General features: G+C 34.6%; 3 protein-coding genes across 3 annotated transcripts; 2 read left to right on the top strand and 1 right to left on the bottom strand.

The window, feature by feature from the left end:
• Positions 1 to 524: 524 nt before the first annotated feature.
• On the top strand, positions 525 to 5,028 carry LOC144438155 (metallophosphoesterase 1-like). The gene is made up of 8 exons (XM_078127186.1): positions 525 to 742; positions 1,240 to 1,348; positions 2,001 to 2,104; positions 2,453 to 2,533; positions 3,149 to 3,335; positions 3,790 to 3,912; positions 4,082 to 4,222; positions 4,779 to 5,028. Exons 1-8 carry the CDS (start codon positions 525 to 527, stop codon positions 4,935 to 4,937), a joined length of 1,122 nt encoding a protein of 373 aa, XP_077983312.1. The 3' UTR covers positions 4,938 to 5,028.
• A 2,608-nt stretch (positions 5,029 to 7,636) lies between these two features.
• LOC144437414 (cytochrome b5-like) lies at positions 7,637 to 10,391 on the bottom strand. The gene is made up of 4 exons (XM_078126345.1): positions 10,211 to 10,391; positions 9,452 to 9,488; positions 8,442 to 8,533; positions 7,637 to 7,651 (listed from the first exon to the last, which is right to left on the bottom strand). Exons 1-4 carry the CDS (start codon positions 10,331 to 10,333, stop codon positions 7,637 to 7,639), a joined length of 267 nt encoding a protein of 88 aa, XP_077982471.1. The 5' UTR covers positions 10,334 to 10,391.
• A 216-nt stretch (positions 10,392 to 10,607) lies between these two features.
• LOC144438166 (T-cell activation inhibitor, mitochondrial-like) lies at positions 10,608 to 19,051 on the top strand. The gene is made up of 9 exons (XM_078127202.1): positions 10,608 to 10,799; positions 12,319 to 12,454; positions 12,875 to 13,016; positions 13,548 to 13,791; positions 14,441 to 14,661; positions 15,203 to 15,294; positions 16,039 to 16,340; positions 17,284 to 17,415; positions 18,381 to 19,051. Exons 1-9 carry the CDS (start codon positions 10,765 to 10,767, stop codon positions 18,613 to 18,615), a joined length of 1,539 nt encoding a protein of 512 aa, XP_077983328.1. The 5' UTR covers positions 10,608 to 10,764; the 3' UTR covers positions 18,616 to 19,051.
• Positions 19,052 to 21,345: the final 2,294 nt, after the last annotated feature.

Raw genomic sequence — 21,345 nt, forward strand, 5'->3', positions numbered from 1 at the left:
AGAAAATTATTTAATTTTGAAAGATACTACGAACAGAATTCATGGCGTAACAAATCCTACAATTACAAATGGAAGGTCTAGATTGGCTAAAATGTAGGTCGACCCACGGTAATAAAATGTTGGGCATGTAAATTATCATGAATAAATACGAGTTTCGCTTTTTGAGATCATGGCGAAAATGTAAACGGTTATTTTTCTCTTAGTGTATGCAATAGCTACAATACAAAACACTCTTACCTAAATTCACGCACCACAAGGAATACCCTATTGAAAACTTGACAAGGGAGTAGGAAACTGGGATGTTTTCATTCACGACTGCACACCCACTCGATTGACGTGCGTGAACGAATAGCAGATCGTGCAGATTGCGAATATTCCCACAATGCAAAGTAAAAGCTGGTCAAAGTTCAAAGTGTAAAGGTTTCCGCATCGATTTGAGCTTGCAGCCAGCTAGCTACCTGTGCTAGTGCTAGCTATTTTAACTACTAGCGATCTTGATGGCATTGTTTTGACTCCTTGGATTGATGACTTGGAAGTATTTGAAGAAATTGGTAATATTTACCATTTTAGTGCTTCTTTTTTGTGAATACATAATATATTATTTCGTCATTCTTGGATGTTCATGGCCAACTACATCTACTGTATCACAAGATCGTGAAGATGAGACAATATCAGCTCTGTTCTTTTCGGATCCCCATCTTTTAGGCTCCAGGCAAGGAAACTGGTTCGACAAACTCAGGAGGTAAGAAAACAAACAGTATAGTCAAATGGCTGCATCACACTTGTCAATGAATCAACTCAGCTTTTAATATGTCGTTAGACTCGTTACCATGGCACCCAGAGATATGTGGATGCATTTTTATTTTTAAATGTTTTGTATCATTTGAATACATTACTAGTACTATCTAGGAAGGAAAGGAGGCAAGGAAAGGGGGGATATGTAGTACACTTTGGGAAAGAAAGTAACATGAATTGAGAATTATACTACCTAAAAAAAGTGAATTATGCAGAATAAAGATTCATCAAACTCATTGTCATTTGCATGTTTGCAAGATTTGGTGATAAATTGATAAATTTCTATTATGCCAATAAACAGAATTGGAATTGGTCCATCCATTGAACTATGGTCTGTCAGCCATGTGTATATGTGTTTTGTTTTCTCAGTCTGAGAATAATTTCCTACCATAATGAGAGCAAATAAAATATATACTGAGTCGAATACTTTGTCGTCTCTTTCAGAGAATGGCAGATGCAAAGGGCCTTTCAGACTGCTATAACGTTGTTACAACCAGAAGTCATTTTCGTACTAGGTGACCTGCTGGACGAAGGGAAATGGTCATCAGATGAGGTAATAAAGCGATAGTTTCATCCTAGGTCTTGGAGCAGATCACACCTGCTCCAGGGTCTATAGTTTGATGTACTAAAGCTGACATTTACTGAGTTATGATGTATGAACTTTGAACTATGGAATATCCCCTTGACTGTATTCAGTTTATCGTCTCTATATGATACAGTTGTAGGTGGTAGAGTAGGTAAAACAAGTCCTGCATTATAGTCTTACCACTGTAACTGGGGTTTGAACCCAGTGTGGGTTTGATGCTGTAAGAAAGTATCATTTAAATAACTCAGGTTTGACATGGGCAACTCCTTTCCCTCCTCCATTGACACTGAACCCACTGATCCCTCTTTGATGTCTGTACATGGGATCCAGTTCCAGCGTGTTTTCCTAATAAATAAATAAATGAATAAATAAATGAATAAATAAATAAATAAATAAATAAATAAGTCAATAAATAAATAAATATAATAACTTCTGTCTACACACACACACACACACACACACACACACACACACACACACACACACGCACTCACACACACATACGCACACACGTCATCATCATGTGAACCTATATAAAAGATTGAAAATGAAGACTGTACTTACAAATAGAGGCTGTCCAGTGACCATATTACAGTGTATGTCTTTTATATGTTACAAGGAATTCCATGAGACAGTTGGAAGGTTCAAGTGGATGTTTCGTCACTCGGAAGACATACAGTTACATGTTGTAGTTGGAAATCATGACATTGGATTCCATCACGAGTAAGTTAAGTTTATTTCTACGAAAAAGTACATTACATTTAAATAATAATTAAATTTAAATGTTAATTTTAATTTAGATATACTGATCATTAATTGACAAATGAACATGTACTAACACTATAAAATTGTGGCAGAAACGGTAAGAAAGTTTGATCATGTCAGGATTATTTACTGTACCTTGATTTTACCCGTTATTAAGGAACAAAAGTTGGAAGGAGAACAGCGTCTTGTTGAATGTATAATTAGAGTCTGAATATTCCAAAACAACCAAAGGATTTACACAATCCTGTGAATTGTTAACTTCAACTCTAGTATTAACGTAATGTTACATCATATTTTGTTTTCTAGTGTCAGGCCTGATCTACTTAACAGATTTGAAATGGCATTTGACATTCCATCAGTGAAAGTATTGTCCATCAAAAATAACAAGTAAGTATTACCATAAAGTAAAATACTCTTAGTTGCATGAATATCATATCACAAATAATACCTTTGTCTCAGTCCATATGACTTCATACAAACATATTGCTGCCAACAATGCTAATCCGTAGTGTTATCACTCACTGACAAACAATAGCTCAAATTTTTGTGAAGATATTTTCCATTATATGTGATGAAATATAAACAATATCAAAAACTATGATGTTTCAATTCAAAATCAATGATGATAACAGAGTAATAAGTTTATTGTCACTATTATGTAATTTGACAAAGAGTTGTAGCTGTCAGGGTATAGTAAATTCATGTAGTGTATAAATGTATTATTTCATATATCTAGCTATAGTTCTATAAAGAGTGTGAAAACATAACTGCAAAGTACATGTAAGTAACACAAATTTTGGTGAAAAACAAAGACAGTGTTTATATCAGAGTAGAAACAACCAAAGGACAAATCTATTTTGAGAAAAAATTACACATGGTAGCAAGATATATTGTACACATGATTACAACATTAAAAGTATTTTTGAAAAAATGATGGGTTCATATTTGATGTAAAAAATAATGTGAAGTAAGAATTAGAGTGGACTTTCTATTTCTTTCCAGTTTTGTATTGTTAAACAGTATGGCTATGCAGGAAGATGAGTGTTATATGTGTGAGGGAGTAGAAGAAAAACTGGTGGAAGTTTCAGAGTGGTTGAATTGTTCACGATATTTAGATTACCAGAGCTTACATGCACTGCAGTGTGAGAAACACAAACTCCTGCCAAGCAGTGCTCCGATAGTATTACAAGTAAGTGTACTCAGACCAGTTTATTCAGAAATGACAATGAAAATTTGTTATGATTGAAGATTTCATAAGTAGGTGTGTGAAATGGAGTCTTGATTATATGAATAACAACCGAATTAGGTGAAACTATTGTTATACATAATCACTGTAAACGTTGTAGATATCATAAAATATTACTCACTTTGCATAAACATTCAAGAAATCAATTTAATTCCATTATTCGAATATGAATGGTATATACTCTACTCATTTTTTAAATACATGTTCTGCATGTGAATTGTATGAGCCTAGTTTTTAATAAACCGACAACTTATAGAATGGCTTGTTACTTTGGTTCTTGTTCATTTCCTATCTTGACTTTGCAAAAAAACTATCCTTCTTTGATTTCCTTGCTTGGCATGAGAGAAATGAGACAATATTTTGATACTAATAATTTGTATACTGAATAATTTTCCAGCACTTCCCAATGTACAGGGAGTCAGATGCAATATGTTCTGGGGCAGATGCAGCTCCAGCTAAGGAAAAGGTCATCAAACACCGAGAACGTTGGGAAGTTTTATCAAAGACTGCATCCGAAAAGGTAAAATAAACATTTCTTTCAATTTCATGGACGATGTTATTAGTGCGCCCTCTTGAGACAAAATTATGGTTGCTTTTGTTTTTTCCTATGCAGCCCCTTTACAAACAAGACATACTTCTTTTTGCATTAGCAAGTATTAGGTATATTATAAATTTGTGCTTGTTTACAGTTGTTTCAATGGTTACAGCCACGGTATATTTTGAGTGGTCATACTCATCATGGTTGCCATCTTGAACACCAAAATGGAATTCCAGAGCTTACTGTGCCTTCATTTAGTTGGAGAAACAGAAACAACCCAAGCTTTATCCTGGTGAGTGATTCCAACAATCTGTCATGGATAAAATTTATCTACAGATATTTTAAGAACTTGTATTTAAGAGTTAGTTGTGTAACTTTGACCAGATTTCCCTCAGTTCTGTAGTATCATTTCCTTGTGTTTACTGTTAATAATTTCATACAAAAACAAAAACAAAAGAAATATTTGTGAATAATTCTTGGATTCAAAGGCAATATATTCTTGCTGTTGACCTGTGTCAGGGTAACAATTATCCCTTATAGAAACATACCATATACCATTACCACCTGTGCCATGTAGCTATCCATAACTATTTGTCATTTACTGTATGTTGATACGATAATAGTTAGTCTGTAAGGTACGCCATGACGGGGCGCCCTCACACATTGGTTTACCTCTTTCATAGATAGAGCAAGCTGGTGAGGGGAGAGCAACAAAGTGTATCTTACTCTTGTCTTGGTCATCCTTTGTACTGTAACCAGGTTGCAAGCATTTATCTTGCTGTCTTTTTCTATAACAGCTTCTCTCTCTCTCACAGTCAATACTTACCATTTCCCTATTTTCCACATAGGCAAGGATTTCATCAGTCGACTTCTCCTTTACCAAGTGCTTCATCCCAAAAGAATCAACAGTCATAACTACATATATTATATTTGCTGTTACCATGGTAATATTGATAATATTTACTGGATTACGACCCGGAAAGATTCAGAGATGGAAGTATCTCTGACTGATAAGTTATTTTGGTGCCAAATCATAAATGCAATATAAATACCTTGAGGTTAAAATTCTAATCTTTTGGTTAATTTTTTTACAATTTCATATAAAACAATTCTCCAAGGCAACTAGACTTATAGTAAGGTGTGGATCTGTGTGCAACAAAAGCCAAAGCTGACAGTATCTCTGGTGGTGCTTGGGTAAGCCCTTGACAGTGATTTTGGTGCTATGTGACCTAGGGTCACTTTCAAATGTTGGGAAATTGCCCAAGGGTGTAGCAGCTAGTCTATCATGAGGCAAGTGGCATAGAGACCAACTAATTACACTTTTGTCTCAATTGACATGATACCAAAAATGTTATAGATTTATAAACATAACTTAGCTGAAATAATCTATAAAAGATTAGCTTTCAATATTATAACATGTTTGTGTGACCTAGCAAGTTCTTTTAGATCACCAAAGAAATAATGTACTGCTGCAGATTATTATATATAACATATTCATTTGTTTTTGTTTTTTCTTCATTTTCTTTCTTTATTTTCTTTACTTGTTTACAAACTAGTAATGTTTCAGTTTTTCACAATTGTAAACAGATATCTGACACTTTTACTTTTCGTTTTTGTTACATATGATGATTAAGTCATTTTTAAAAATCTTGAGCATTGAATCACAGACAATGACAAGTGTGAGTGATATGGTGCAAGGATTAATATAAAAATAAAGGAAAATAATAACTCCTGTAGATCTTCAAATTTTTTTGCAATTGTATTAAAAAATTATCGATTTTGCATTTTGTTTTAGAAAAAACGTTTCAAAAAATTGTCATAGGTGATGTACAATATACATGTACAAAAATATTGAATTTCTGCTAAAAATTTAGATAGAGGGACACTTTTTGAATAAATAGAGATTATATATTTAATTCAATCCATGATAGATGTAAACATTAGGATTATTTTTTACTGTGTTCTTCTATAATAGATTACCATAAACAGATATTGCAATTAAAACCTATTTGACAACAAAAGTTTGAGATTTAGATGTAAGCCAGGTGATATCTGAATATATTGATGTATGTTGACATGTGTGAGTGGATGATACATGTTTCTATGACATTGTTTATGGTTAGGGACCAATGATATTTCATAGAGTGTGTGATCAGTACTTTGTTAAATCTGCACTAGTTATAACTGGAGTATTATTGTTTCTATCAGACAACCATCAATAAATTCAGTGAAACTTGTTAACATACCAATAATTAGACATTGTACATGTTAATTAGAGGTCTACTTTATTTATAAGTTGTGTAGTATACTAATAACTTGATATTGTGATTTCACTGGGGGTACTGAGTTTATGGTGTGGACCCAAAAATCAATATGATGATTTATTGCACCATAGTGATACGATGTATACTGCTACATAAATGTGTTTACTCACAGCCTCACAGGTAATTCAGTACCCCAGGTGTACAGTATTATGACAAAATCATTGTATATCTAACAAAACCATTTCAAAAAAACATTCCAGTTGCAGCTAGTTTAGAGTTAATACCCTGTGGCAATATACTTACTTATTTATGTCATCAAAGTATAATAAAGATACATTCCTAGGACATAGGGAAATACAAGTGACCTAAGGGGCCTTGTCACTACAACTCTCCAAACACGAGTAGTAATACACCTTAAAAAAGGTCATGAGTATTTTCTGGTTGAATGAAGAAAAATATTAGGGAATAATATACTTATACCTCCTAAAGTATAATTTATGTAAAATTGGGGAAAACTGATGGGGAATTGGAATGTCATTTGTAAATTATGTAAATTTCTCATGTTTGCTTAGTATCCCTTGTAACTGACTAGGTTTTGGTAGAATGGGACCTCAAAGTATGTGTGTGTGAATTGGATGGTGAGTGCTGTGATAAGCTTTAAGTAGATTCAAGTGTTGTTTGTAAAAGGGTATGAAAGTACAGCATTTATTCACTTTATACAAACATGATATATATATATAATTATAGATGTATTTACAATTGTATTTATGCAAATAATATCCCCATTAGGCTTAAAGTACCCAAAACCCTCATCTGATTGTTTATAAATAACTAGTTAAAAAAAACTTCTGAGTTCAACTTAGGACAATTGAGGCAATTCAGACTGTATATTCTATATTTCGTCTTATATGATATAAAGAAATGTACTCTTTTCTTTCAATCATTGAATAAAAAATGTTAAATTTTGCAAATGCTGTGATTGATAATTATTTTTTAGACATTGTTTCCTCAATACCAGTGATATATCATCATATATTTGAGAATACTGTAACAGAACCCTATTATGCATCATAGTCAGTATGGCGTCCTCATGAAATTTTTTCGCCTGCTTGCAATGTTCTTTTCAGCTGTTTTTTTTTAAATGGATATTTCATTCTTCTACAAGGAATTTCTCCCATGAAAATTTTTCTATCCATATGAAATTAAAATATACAGAATAGTAACACCATAAATATAAATTAGCCTGTCTGTAAGAAATTATGATAATTAGAATAACTATGTATATGTAAATTTCACCATCATTTAGTCAAAACTGTTCTTGCTGAGATCAATCATTGCAGTTTGTCTATGGACATTTTGATGTCAGTTTCCTGTATGCTGGGCTTGTACCACTACATGTGAAGGTGCTGGATATCACCAGTTTCAGAAATTACCATAGATGTTTAAACTCTTTCACTCTGTAAGAAAAATAAAAATACATGCAATGTGAACAAAACTTGACAATTACATAAAACACCCAAATTTGACAATAGTGAAAAGCAACAGAAAAAATACAGTATAGTGTGTACCAGAGCCCTTCATTCGAAAGACAATATCAGAGATGAAAGTGCGACTTTTGTTAGGATGGCTTTAGATAAACAGCATACTGCAGAAGTGGAAACAAAAACTTCAAAAACATTTTTAGAATTAGGTCATACAGTGCCACAATATACTTTTGTTCTGTTATATAATGCCGTTGTCCTTCCTCAGATTACATATAATTATGGGCAGTCTGTCGCACATATTTGAATTGCATTCTTCTGATTCAAAAGAAATTTGTTTATATCATGGCCTTCAACAAATGGACAGCACATACAATACCACTTTGGTATTATAGACATTTGGAAACAACATGGAGTACAACTTTTAGTTTCATAGGTTGTGCATGACACCCAGGCACTGTAGACTACTGGGAGCACTTTTTCACAATAAGCACTCATAACTAAGGTACACAACAAAATGTTATGAAGGATATTTAACTGTAGTGAATCCTTGTAAACTGCTAGCCTCTTTATGGCAATGATTAACAGACGCCCCCATGCATTATTTGTCATTTTGTCAGTGGAAATATATGCTCAGGCTTGCGATAATGCTGTAGTGATAATCATACACAAGGTGAGTTTGTTTATAAGTGGGTATTTTCGGTTTCCCTTTTTCCCATTTAATTTTTGAATGTTTGATTCGGGGAGATAAAATATTGTTACGTACCTGAACCAGTTGACCAATACAATATTTGGCTAATAAACTATAGGCATCCTTGGAATGACCCTTATCTATGAAAGGCACAGTTGCATCAGTTCCTGTTAATGGAGATGTAATGTAGTGAGCAAATGCCTTCATCCATGCACAAATTATTATGTACATACATAGTGTTATCATAGTACATTATAAGTTTGGAACTGTGGTATCAGGAACAATACAGGGAATGTGAAGACACAGATAGGCGCGCGCGCGCACACACACACACACACACACACACACACACACACACACACACACACACACACACACATACAATTTTCTTGTAATAATGAAGCAATTTCTCATAAGGACAACTAGAATGCATGTCACTGTCTGTTTACCAGGTACTTGTATTTATCTTGTCCTATATAAATGCCAGAAACTTTTGACCTTGAGGGGACTAGCTTTGTGGTTTGTACACTGTTATTTGTCACCCATATTTAAATGCCAATTCATGTAATAACATTATCTAATTGTCTGTAAGCACACAGTACAAACACAGTAATCTGACAATGACTGTGTTGAATTAAATGATAGCTTGTAAATATTTTGACAACAGCTTGACAAAATAATCAAGATAATTATGTCTTATATTAGTGTTTTGTTAGTCTGGGATGTCTCCCAATAATCATGAAGCACTCACATAGCATTGGAGGTGTATTCTAAACCCTGTTCTAAACTTATCATGTTTGTTGTGTGTTTAGTTTTTTGTATTAGTATTATATGTATTGTTTCTTGGTGCAAACGGCTGATTGGTGTTAATACCGAGTTGACATTTTTGTAGCAACATATAAATATTCGGAAAGAAGATTTTATGAGTATGATTGATTTCAAAAGCTGCCCAAAACAGGAAATGTAATTTGATGACAGGGCAATGAAGAGTTAATCTAATCTAATCTGATCTCTTGTTTGATAGTTTTTAGCCTTATTCAGTTGTATAAGATAACATTTCATATCCCACTTTGAATGATACCCACCTGCAATTTCCATGATAATTTCCTCTCCACCTGGATGCTGAAAATGCATAAATGAATGAATGAATGAATGAATGAATGAATGAATGAATGAATGAATGAATGAATGAATGAATGAATGAATGAATAGACAAATTTGCATTTTAAACTGTTAACTATTCTAAAGTCCTCAAGAAGAATTAGCTGGCCTGATGTGTTACTAACTCTGTTATCTCTCGTATTCCTAAATGGAGTAAAACACCAGCATCGTTAACATGCAAACAATTAATATGCATAAAGTAATTATCTAATAGGTAGCACCACCTATAGCTAGTCTGGGGTTAGCTGCAATAATTGTAGCGTTTGATGTGATTTTGAGGGCTTTTTCGGCTGTTTTTGTGTCTTTTTTCGTTCCGACGTTTAACCCGAATCAAACGCTACAATTCCTCTAATGCAAACGCAAATAGACGGAACCGATTCAGATCTGAATCGGCAAATATAGCAACGCATGCAGCATTTTGAAACGGGCGGCGCGGTACACTGACACCGCTCACGTTTTCAATGTGGTCTCGTCTATTTGCATTTGCGTTACAGGAAATGTAGCGTTTGATTCGAGTTAAACGTCGGAACGAAAACAGAGGAAAAAGCCCTCCGACATCAAACGCTACAATTATTGCAGCTATAGTCTGAGGTAGAACAGAAGAGAGAGACCAAAAAAACAACAACAGATTGGTGGTGAAATTGCGAATATTCACATACATCGTGTGCCTAGTTGCTACTTACTTCTCTCACAAAACTGGTCACATCGTATACTTTGTTTAGAATCACCAACCAACATGAGTCAAAGTTATCGTGGTCACGCACTTCTCGCCATGTGTACGTCCGTGGAGACTTTTCGCTGTTCATTTCAGTTCAACGTACGTTGAGCGTTTTGGTTTGTTGTTGTTAACTTGTTTTTCTTTCATTTCCAGTCAGTTAATATTTTATGATTTGATTGCCACGAGTTAGAGGTCGGCATCCCGGGGGTCGGCATCTGTCAACAGAGGCTTGGCCAGGGGTGTTGGGTGGGCGGGGCTTTTTTAGGACTTGATTCAGTTGTCATCACGCAGAATCTCGGAATCCCTCTATTTACGGAACGAGAAAATGACGTCAGAGGGATATCCTAACACTAACAGAGAAAATGGCTACCGTTAGGTAGCAGAAGGCGATGTTGTTGTTACCTAGTACCTTCACAACTAACGCTTCATCTCCACAAAAATCCAGCATAAGTGCAGCACAAAACAGATGTGAGCTTGTTCGAAGTTACACGTCTGCGGGAGGATGGGCTACGTCTGAGAATGATCGGAATGACGATGTTTTCACGCAAATTTCGGTAGGTGTCAATCATTTTGTGATGACAACATAAGTCCTTGACTTACATTTATGTTGAGATTACGGGATGCATGTAGCATAGTGTCCACTCATTACAGGAGATGCAAATCAGGACTGTGCTAGGGTAGGGATCTGTCCTCTATTCCTGCTCCTAACTCCCCATCTTGAATAGAAATGTGTACACTGAGTTCTACGTTCGTGCGTATATCTCAGGCTCAAGGACCTTGTTTTCAAATTTCATCGATAAAGTTTCTGTAGGAACCCTAGGATTAGATATATATGAAATACTAATACTCACTTCGTTATAAAGTTTTTATCTTAAATAAATAAATTACCTGTCATGGACGATGCGTAGCTAGCAGTGTAACGGTTTAACCTCTATCAAAACAGGTTTTTGGAACTATGCCATACCTATGACCAACATAAAAACATGTTTACACCTTCCCACTGTTTATATCCCATCAAAATGGATAAAAAATATGACATGACGTAAAGTTTTCAACTATGTTTTGTTTCTTTATCATTGTACACGATCTGTATCATATTTCTTTTACTCGGACATTTTGACTACCTGTGTATTTAATCTACCATCATACTTTCCACATAGCACGTTGAAAGGTAATAGAGCTGGGTTATTGTTATTTAAAATAGCTAAAACATGGCAAATGTCTAATGTAATCTGTATACATGTATTTTTTTCTATTTTTTTAAAAAAGGTTTTCAATCATTAGTTTTTAAGTGTTTATTTGATGGTATGTGATCATTGCTATAATTATATCTATGAACATGTAGGGGAATTCATTGGACTTTGTTCAATAATGAGAGGGTTCTTAGGTTACTATTTAAAAAACAAAAACAAGAGGCAGTTGATTTACAAAATATGGGCAGTCAAAAGAACAGTTGCAAACAGCTCCAACTTCTGCCAAAGAACAACATTTTGTTTAAACATGTCAGAGTGGTTAAGGCTAGCACAAAGTACAGTAAAGTTTTGACATGTTTTTGCCTGCTAATATCCAAAACTATATCTGGCAGCATGAATTCTTTATTTAGACACTCAGGTCATTTTTTTCTGCATTGTTGACAAGACCATGTAAATTAAAATTGCAGAACCGCTGAATCATGGGAAGAATATGATTTGGATGTATATCGACATATATTGTGTATTTGTTTGACACTGCTCATTTTCGTAACCACTTTGACCTCACAGTACAATAACAATATGCAAATTATGCTACACAAGTATATAAACAGAGAACACAAATGACGACTTAGTCATCTGACTTGCAAGCTTTCTATTGTCAGTGGTAACCAACTTAACCCTGACCCGTGCACCCTTGAATGAAAGACAGAAACTTTAATGCTTGTAAAAATGATAAAAAAGACTGGTTTTCTTGGGGTCATGACAGGAAAGAAATAGGGCAAAATATATGCATCACCAGAAATCACTATGCACCATGGGGCATCATATTGGCTTTGAGGACATACTGATCATGGCAATATTTTGTTTGCTTTTTCTACAGTTTTGCACCTATGTTCAGGTTAGCAGTCAATGTTTTTGGTTTGCGATTCCTTACCACTGCTGAAGCCTCTACTGCATTGAGACCTTTCTATTTTGCTGTGCATCCCGATTTCTTTGGACAACATCCTAAAGAAAGGGTAAATTTAAATTTAGTTTAATTTGCTAATGAAAAGGGTAATAGTTTATAACTTACCATAAAGGGCACTTTTTACAATAATAGTGGGCATAGATCATGGTGGACTTTATAATATAACTTGTATTGTTATACAAAACTAGAAAAATGGGGCAACAGAATTGACAGTTTGTGCCTTTCCTTCACATACAACAGTTCTTGTATCAATTTAGTTTATGAATATACATATTTTCATTCTTTGAAGTAGCTTAATGTGCCAGGTCTTGCTTAAAAGCATGATTTCCTGTTATGGAACTTACCACAAAGAAGCCAGCTGGTTTTCACAAAGAGATTATGTCATTAGGTGTAACTTTCAAACTAATGTGACTTCAATAGTAGTGTGTTTGTGAAAGCTGATCAATCAACAACTTTTTCCTGTTTACAGGCTGTGAATGAGACATCCCTGAAGAAACTGAACTCTTACCTAGAAGAATGCTTATGTGGACGCCATGATGTAGAACCAACAACCTTAACCTTCTATCTTAGAAATAATCACAACTCAGTTGAAATTGTGCCAAAAACTTCAGGTAAATAAAACATACTTGGTAGTCATCAGATCTTGAACGATGTGAGTCAATCTATACAGTCTGTTATCACAAAGAAGTCAGCTGTTTTTCACAAAGAGATTATGTGATGAATCTACCAGAAGAATATCTGACGTTGTATCACATGTCACACAATGACAGAACCCTATGATGCATGAGTGCAAGTGTGGGGTACTTAGGATATTTGCATCGAATGCTTGTGGTGTTCTCTGTCCCACACTTTGTGAATGTAGCTAAAGTGCAGCAGAAAACACTGCAAACATGAATGCAAATATCCTTGAGTACCAACACTGCCACTCATGTGGCATTGGGTTCTGTATATGTGTTTATCCAAAACAGAAAATTTGTGTAAATATCATACTGGCACAGTAACTGTGAGGTCATGTGTCGTCTTGTGCAAGGAATGACCACATACTCATTTACATATGATTTGCATGCATGCATGTATACAATAACATTGAATTGTGCATGTACTGTTACTATTTATTCAGTTTCTTGTAATTGTTGTTCTAGTGAGAACTGTCAATAAAAACCATCTAGCTGTCACATTTACATTGGAGTCTTCAGACGTTAGAACAACAGTACAGAAAATACTGAAATCTTGTAAAATACCTACAGAATATATCAAATCAATTCCTAATAAAGGAGCTTTCCCTAGACCAATAATATGGGACCCTACTTACTACTATTACACTGGACAGGAACCCCCAGCTGATGCATTTTACTCCCAATCAAGAGCAAAACCACAAACTTTGAGGTAAGTTTTCATCATTTCCTTTGTGTTGTTTTTGTTATTTGTACTTATTTTCCTATTTCATAATGCTGATACATTCACCCATTAATAATCTCATTTTGGTGTTTATGTTTGAAAATAGAGATTAGAGTGAAGTGATACAAGTACACATCAATACATGGTTACATTTGTTGCGAAGATTTGTCACAACTATTCTCATGTCTTTCTTTCTTTCTTTCTTTCTTTCTTTCTTTCTTTCTTTCTTTCTTTCTTGTGTTCTCATTAAATACTACTCTGGCAATTTCAGTTTACTAAGCTACAGACACAAAATAAAACAATTGATATGACATATTGATACAAGCAATCTTTTATCCAGCTATGTTTTACCTCAGATGGTCTGAGGTTTTTCTGAAGATCTCTGCCTAAGTTCTGATGATGCCAGTGCTGTACTGATCCAGTGATAAGTGAAAGTGAATGAAACCAACACAGTTTATCTCATTTATATCTAAGTTTTTATGAAACACAGTGAAATCACAAGGTATCATTTCCCTTAAAACTGATACAGGGAAAGCAATCAAACTTTTGCAAGTTTGGTAAATTTATCATTATCATAATTACTAAACAGAGAAAATCTTAAAGTTGAAAACACTCCTAGTTTTCCTTTCCTTGTAAGGTATTGGATGCAGAGAAATTTCAAAGATATACACAAAAAGCTAAAGACTAACAAACCACTGGAAGTGGAAACTAATGAATTGTCTGAAGAACTGCGTGAAGAGTTAGGATTGGTTGACATTGTGTGGCACTGTGGTTGGGGACTGTCTGCTTTCAGGGCATGTCTTATGAGTTTCAGTAGACTATGTGAACAACACAGACAGGATATGGAAATACTTAGAGGTAGGGAGTATGGTTTTATCAAGTCTTGTGTATAGTTTGTGTGTGTGTGTGTGTGTGTGTGTGTGTGTGTGTGTGTGTTTGTGTGTGTGTGTGTGTGTGTGTGTGTGTGTGTGTGTATGTGTGTGCATGTGCATGTGCACGTGTGTGTTTTAGAATGAAAATAAATGAAACAAATTTGTAAATTCAGTGATGTGTTGTTGAGCTCTGTAGATCTTTAGAGAGTGACTCTAGGAGCAAATGATAATATTCTTATTCTGGTATACTTCAGCCAATCAGAAACCAAACTGAAAATTGTAATTTTGCAGATGAAATGGTACACCATCCATATCAGCACTACACTTCAGTACATGTATATACTGCCCTCATGTGGCAAACTATATACTAGGCTATTCAAGCTTCTTTAATTGCTCTCAATACTGTGGTCAGTAGTTACAATATTTTCCAGCAGTTAAAGTTTGAAGAAAATGAAATTTATTCAGTGTGTGGCCAATGTAATAATGAGAAATATTTTTATCAGTCATTTGTCATTATTTTTTTCTAGGTCGTTCACTTATATTCAGCTCAGGTACAGGTGTGAGTAGAAATGGAAGTATTGTACTCAGCAGTGGTGATGTACACCATCATTGGTTAATGGTAAGTTCAGCATAATCTTTGAAACACTTGCACTACAGTAATTATATACTGCAAAAGCTTCTGTCATTTGCTTTGTTTATCATTTCACTCTTTTCCCCAGTTCTTACATTCATGCAGATTCAATTCTGTGATTTTGCTCAGTTGTATGTTTCATTGTTAAAGTAACTGGATCACAAAATGAAAACCTTTTGAACTCAAAAGAAAGACAAGACAGTGAAATCTAATCTAATAGGTATCTAATACATCTGCTAATATACAGTGCAGTGTATGACATCATTTTTTGGAACTGTCAAAGTAGTCTCAAGAGGGCGCTGTTGTGGTTGAACATTGGCGGGACTTGATTCACTAACCTGGTTTCGCACAGTGTACACTGACGGCTGACGGTTAATATGATACTTGCATACACACCCTTTGGTGATGCCCAAATAGCACAACTGATTTGTTTATAGCATTAGTAAATGGCAAATATGGTAATGAGAAGTTTCTAACAGAATCTGAATGTTTGTATATATTATAGATGAAAATGAATGCTCCCCCCATCCCTCCCATATCATGTGACAGTATACGCCAGTCATGACTCTGGTGTAACTGACTGGGTCATGGGATGATCAATCAAGTTCATTCACTGCCTTGGGTTTAGAGATTCAAGAAAGACATTGGCACAATTTAAAAATACCATTGTCTCATTGTTGGGCTGGTTTTAGTGTTTACCTTTATTGTCTATCTCATTTATTTTGATTTCAGCTTCTTGGATCTTTCTCTACATTTAATGCGATTTTAGCCGAACTACCAAAACTTGAACAAGCTGTTTCATCTCAACTTGGAGATATACAAATTATCCGGCGAGAAAGTGAACGTATAATGTTGGCAGAAGACTATCGTAATTTGTTATCACGATTACTGAGGTCAATAGTTGACTATTATAGACGGAAAAGACTTAGTGCAGAGGTGTCTGAATACAGTGATATGGATTATGGAGATGTTGGTGATGGCCCAGACAAGCCTCCAAGTGGAATGCTCAAGGATCTAGAAATGTTGGTGGAATGGTAGGTCTGAATTTATGAAAACAAATTTCATTTGGATTTTGTAGGTGTTTTATATGGCATTTGATATACATAACCTGACAATGGGACTTTAGATGATACATGGATTCTAAAGAGTATTGTATGTATGGAGATAGACTCTCTTACAGCCCTCGGAGCTTTGCTTTACTAAAATTAAAGCTAAACGAATTATTTTGTATGTACCGATGCCAGCTAATTAACCGTACTCGAATATCCTTGTACTGTGCACCCTCATCGACCATGATAGAGATAACCATTCGTTGACGTGTGACTGCGGCGCTCCGTGTTATTGTATCAAAAATAGAGAGCGTCGCAGTCACACGTCAACGAACAGATATCGCTAGGTGGTCGATGAGGGCGCACAGTACAAGGTTGTTCGAGTACGATCATGGAGCACGTTATGTAGATGGTATCGGTACATACAAAATAATTCATTTAGCGTCAATTTTAGTAAAGCGAAGCTCTGAGGACTGTGAGAGAGTCTAGTATGGAGAATCCTTTTATGTTATCAACAAAATGCTTTCAGAAATATCTGTGGGGTCAGACTCGACTAACATTATACTGTATTTCTGACTCCCATTACCCAATAATCGACTTTTATGAACTGTACTTTTCTTTCTATATGAGTAATATAATAAACTGTATAAATCTACATTGTAAATTTGTAATACAGGTTAAAAGTTATGCTTTGGAGATAGTACATTACTTATGGCAAAACAAGGAAAAAAGAAGTTCTATAAAGAGTCTGGAAAAGCTGAAAACAGGCAAATATATAGTCAGGGTTCAAAGGTCATAATGAAATAGTAATCATTAATTTATAGGGTTGAGGGTTTGGGAAATGTGAATTTGAGATAGGTGACAGACCAAATAGGTGTATCATATCTAAAGATTCAGATGCTATCCTAAAACTTTGTCCTCCACACAGTGATGCGGGTGATGTAAGGTTACTATCTAATGGTCAGTTTCATGTCCCTGCATCCTACCCACCTGTCTTACTACTGGAATATATGTTGTCAAGGCAACACAAAGCAAGACTTAACTGCACTGAATTTGCAAGGTAAGTTTCACAAGTTGATATGTAATTCCTTGTGTTCATGCACAATTTGTAGCCTTACCCTTCACCAGTTAGAGGTTACTGCAATGGATTCTGTCTTTATGCAACTTTTCATTGTCATATCTCTGTGACGTGCAATAGCCAGTTTTATTTTAGTCTAGAGGCTTTCCTTGGCTTTGATTTTCCTTCTACTTCTAGTGAAATGGATGTAATCTATAGAATATCTAGCTAGACCACATACTAACAAAGTTTCGTAATCAACATAGCCTGTACTCTAGTAGTCTGGATGCCAACTGTGGTAACTGTGGTGTGAATGAAGGTATAAACCGTAATGATACTGTATAGGAACTAGACTGGTATTCTAGACTAGAGGCTATATTTATTGTAAATTTTGTTAGCATGTGGTCTCAATAGATATTCTATAGATTGCATCCATTTCCCTAGACATGGGAAGGAGAATCAAAGCCATAGATAGTCTCTAGACTAATATTATTGAAACTTGGTACAAAGATGACATTACATCATTAGTCATAGGTACATTTCTGTGTTTTGGTACCTTATTGAAGTTGGTTGATTGGATTAAAAAGAATGTGTGCATTTTATTCTATATGAATATTACAGACAAAGTTTAATGTAGAGATCTATAACATTGTCTGTAAAACAAATGTAATCAGAGGCAAGGATTGTTACAACACAGTGATTATTTTATTCCATCCTACTTACTAGCAGAAAAATTGAGGGATACAAAATGATGTTTGTAATATCCAATTAGTTGTAAATCAGTAAGTACTATGATTCATTGCCTATGGCTCAAATGAGTCAAACACAAGAATACCTTTAAGCATACAAGAAATGAATCTACTGTATATAGCTTTGTCAGTACTAACTAAATTTACCTTCATGGCATTTCCAATCTGTGTAGTTCATATTTCCTCATTATTTGCCTTGGGTTACTCTCAATGTCACAGATACAAAGAGGAAATGAAAGTCATAATGAGATGTTGCCAGGAAGAACATGACTTGGCCAAACTAACCAAGGACAATGCTGTATCTACACAACAGATGAGTGAGTGTTGTCAACGACTCATTGATAATCCATATGAATCTGGTGTAAGCCTACGAGGATTAAACATCAAAATATCCCAGTTTTATTCCTTGTCTGAGGATGGAGAGATTTGCATTCCATGGGACTGGAAAATGTGAAATTTGGTCTTCCTTTTAATGAAGGGTTAATTCATTTCTAGAAGGTTGGCTTGTGTAACAATATTCGGTTAACAAGTGAACGACTGATAACATATGACAGGGTGTGCATTTGTGTTTAAAAGTCTATCTTATTATTTACATGTGTAATTTTTTTTTAGAAGAGTCAGTTGCCTTCATTTGATAAATTTGATAGATGTTACAGCAGAAATGTGACACTGCAAAAGAAACCCATAAGAGAGATGTATCCACATTTATCTGTTATTAGAGTATTACCACAGTCATTGTGTCCATGCCTCAAAGGGGTTGATGGGTACAATGAAGGCCAGTCTTTGAATGTGGTAAGATACATGACATGTATAACAGTCATTCTCATGTGACATGCAAATTCTTTATATATTTCATACAAATAGCAATATTTTTTCTCCTTACTCACAGTATTCCACATTGCTAATAATTTTGATATTTCTGTCTCAAAAATTCATCTGGATAGTATATTACTTTTCAATGGTTGTAAAATAGAGTCTGTATACCAAAGTATAGTCTTTATTTTGAATAAAGTGACTTTACATAAAGCTTTCCAGTCAGACTGATAAACAAAATGTAAAAACTTAAGTTATTGACTGAAATAATGTAAACCCATGTTTGCTTTTGCTTATTTCACCGAGGAAAGAAAAACTTTGAAAAAAAGTCATCAATGTGTCTTTTGTCGTGAATTACATTTATTGATTCATATTTTGTGTTATATGATGTTGTTGTTAACATTGTTGCCGTTTCTGATGAACTCATTATATAGTCATACGTCATACATAATCAACCAATCAGCACGCAGCCAGCCGATAAGGCAGACAATGAAATCAAAATTTCTTGTGTGATGTAAGTTTCAGTTACAAGTTGGAGTGCGCGTGGATTCTTGTGTGATGTAAGTTTCACTTACAAGTTGGAGTGTGCGTGCATGTAAAGAACTGAGTTCCCAGTGTACTACTACTAGTACTACTTGCTTGTATTGCCATTTCTATTACTGCTATTTTCCGAACCCCTTTTCTATTGTGAGTCATCCACATCTTTTGTGACCACTTTTTACTTAAATGTAATGCCTTGATAATGTACAAAATTTAGTCCACAGGAACTAGTTGCAGACCAAAAGCTCACAGAATTTGGTGAAAAAATGAACATTTAGTATTTGATAGGTTCCTATGACATTGCAATGACATTATTCTTTTGTTCTGTGCCAACTTTTTCTGCCATACAATTGTTTTCACACCTAGATTTTCATCATAATGCGTTTGAACACAGAAAGGTTTCCTCTATACATCAAAGATAGTTCACTACTGTTCACAATACTTGGGTTAAAACAACAGTTTTTGGGGCCATAACCTTACAAAAGAAACATTTCTTTGACTGTATGCTTAACATGCAATAAATCATACATTATGATATTTTTCTGTGTGGTTCAAGCACTGAATCAGACACAAAATACAAAAATACAACTAAAAGTGGACCATGGTCAAAAAAAAGAAGAAGAGATTTACGGTTTGTTTTGAATTTACTGACTTTAGAAATGATGTGTGCAATGTTGTGTTGTTGGTATGAAATATGCTGCTTCTGGCCATGCATCCTTTTTTTTCTACTGAGAATTTTCAGATTTCCAACATACTGATTTAGGATAAGATTTGGTGATATGATACAACTAATTAGCATAAACCTAATGATGTTAGACTCCAAGTTTTGGATTTCATGGTCTTGGTTTATTACTGTCTTTACAGTGGAGCCATAAGGATTTAAGGCCAGACAACTGTTTTGTTCTCATCTAAATGTTAACCGTAACTCAATATTGCCTTTTCAAGTTACTGACTTTTGTTCTTATGTTTCAAAAACTACCAGACTATGAATCAAGATTGATTGCGTACTTTGTGATTTTTATTGGGTACTCAAAGATTGATATATACATCTTCTCTCCAAGCTTTGTATTTCAGGGATCCATCAGCAGAAAACAGTAAAACACAGTTATTGTCACTTGCTTAGTTGAAATATCAGGGACCCACTTCTTCATGAAAGGAAGCATTTGTTGATTTTTCTTGACAATTAAGTTTCCACCTTATGGTATATAAATTCTTCAAATTGTATTAATTTTTCATTTAGTTTAGAAAAATAATTTCCTTGCTAGCAAAATAGCAATATTTATCAGCAATTATTCCTCTAGACTGACAGATCAACCATTGTGGGAAACGCCACTCCAGAAAAGAAGGTACATGTATGTTCATACACTTTGGATTCTGGAGAGTTATTTCATGATTTCACATCACATAAATTTCACTTGAATGCCAAGAAACACCAAATTGAAACTCTTTTTCACCTCAATTTTTCTTGCAATGGTATACTGTTGCCTCATGGGGCTTATCAGATATGAATATGGATTAGATGAACATTGAATATTCATGACTCAAAGTGCTTATTTCCTTCAGATGAAAAATTAACATGAATATGCCTTGTTCATCTAATAAATACTGAAACAGTATATGTGTATAAATACATCAATTTTTTTTTTGTAAATTGTAAATATTTGAAAGAAAATATAAAGGATTGTTTACATTATTATGGGTCTGAGTTTTTTGTGTTTACTCTGTGGTCTCAGTTTTTGTCTCTTTTTACTTGCTATGGACTAAGTTACATGTGCTTTACTTATTTATTTACTTTGGACTGAGTTATGTGTGATTTACTCTGTGGTCTGAG

The sequence above is a fragment of the Glandiceps talaboti genome, chromosome 7 (assembly GCF_964340395.1).
Source record: "Glandiceps talaboti chromosome 7, keGlaTala1.1, whole genome shotgun sequence".
Taxonomy (NCBI): Eukaryota; Metazoa; Hemichordata; class Enteropneusta; family Spengelidae; genus Glandiceps; species Glandiceps talaboti.

Bases quoted from the DNA above. Each gene is read 5' to 3' on its own strand.
- LOC144438155 (XM_078127186.1), top strand. From the start codon at position 525: ATGACTTGGAAGTATTTGAAGAAATTGGTAATATTTACCATTTTAGTG. The intron at 3,913-4,081 runs GTAAAATAAACA...GCTTGTTTACAG, and splicing joins CAAAGACTGCATCCGAAAAG to TTGTTTCAATGGTTACAGCC. The intron at 4,223-4,778 runs GTGAGTGATTCC...TTTTCCACATAG, and splicing joins ACAACCCAAGCTTTATCCTG to GCAAGGATTTCATCAGTCGA.
- LOC144437414 (XM_078126345.1), bottom strand. From the start codon at position 10,333: ATGAACAGCGAAAAGTCTCCACGGACGTACACATGGCGAGAAGTGCGT. The intron at 9,489-10,210 runs GTAAGTAGCAAC...ATGCATTTTCAG, and splicing joins TGACCAGTTTTGTGAGAGAA to CATCCAGGTGGAGAGGAAAT. The intron at 8,534-9,451 runs GTGGGTATCATT...CTCCATTAACAG, and splicing joins AATTATCATGGAAATTGCAG to GAACTGATGCAACTGTGCCT.
- LOC144438166 (XM_078127202.1), top strand. From the start codon at position 10,765: ATGATCGGAATGACGATGTTTTCACGCAAATTTCG. The intron at 13,017-13,547 runs GTAAATAAAACA...TTGTTGTTCTAG, and splicing joins AATTGTGCCAAAAACTTCAG to TGAGAACTGTCAATAAAAAC. The intron at 16,341-17,283 runs GTAGGTCTGAAT...TCCTCCACACAG, and splicing joins CTAGAAATGTTGGTGGAATG to TGATGCGGGTGATGTAAGGT.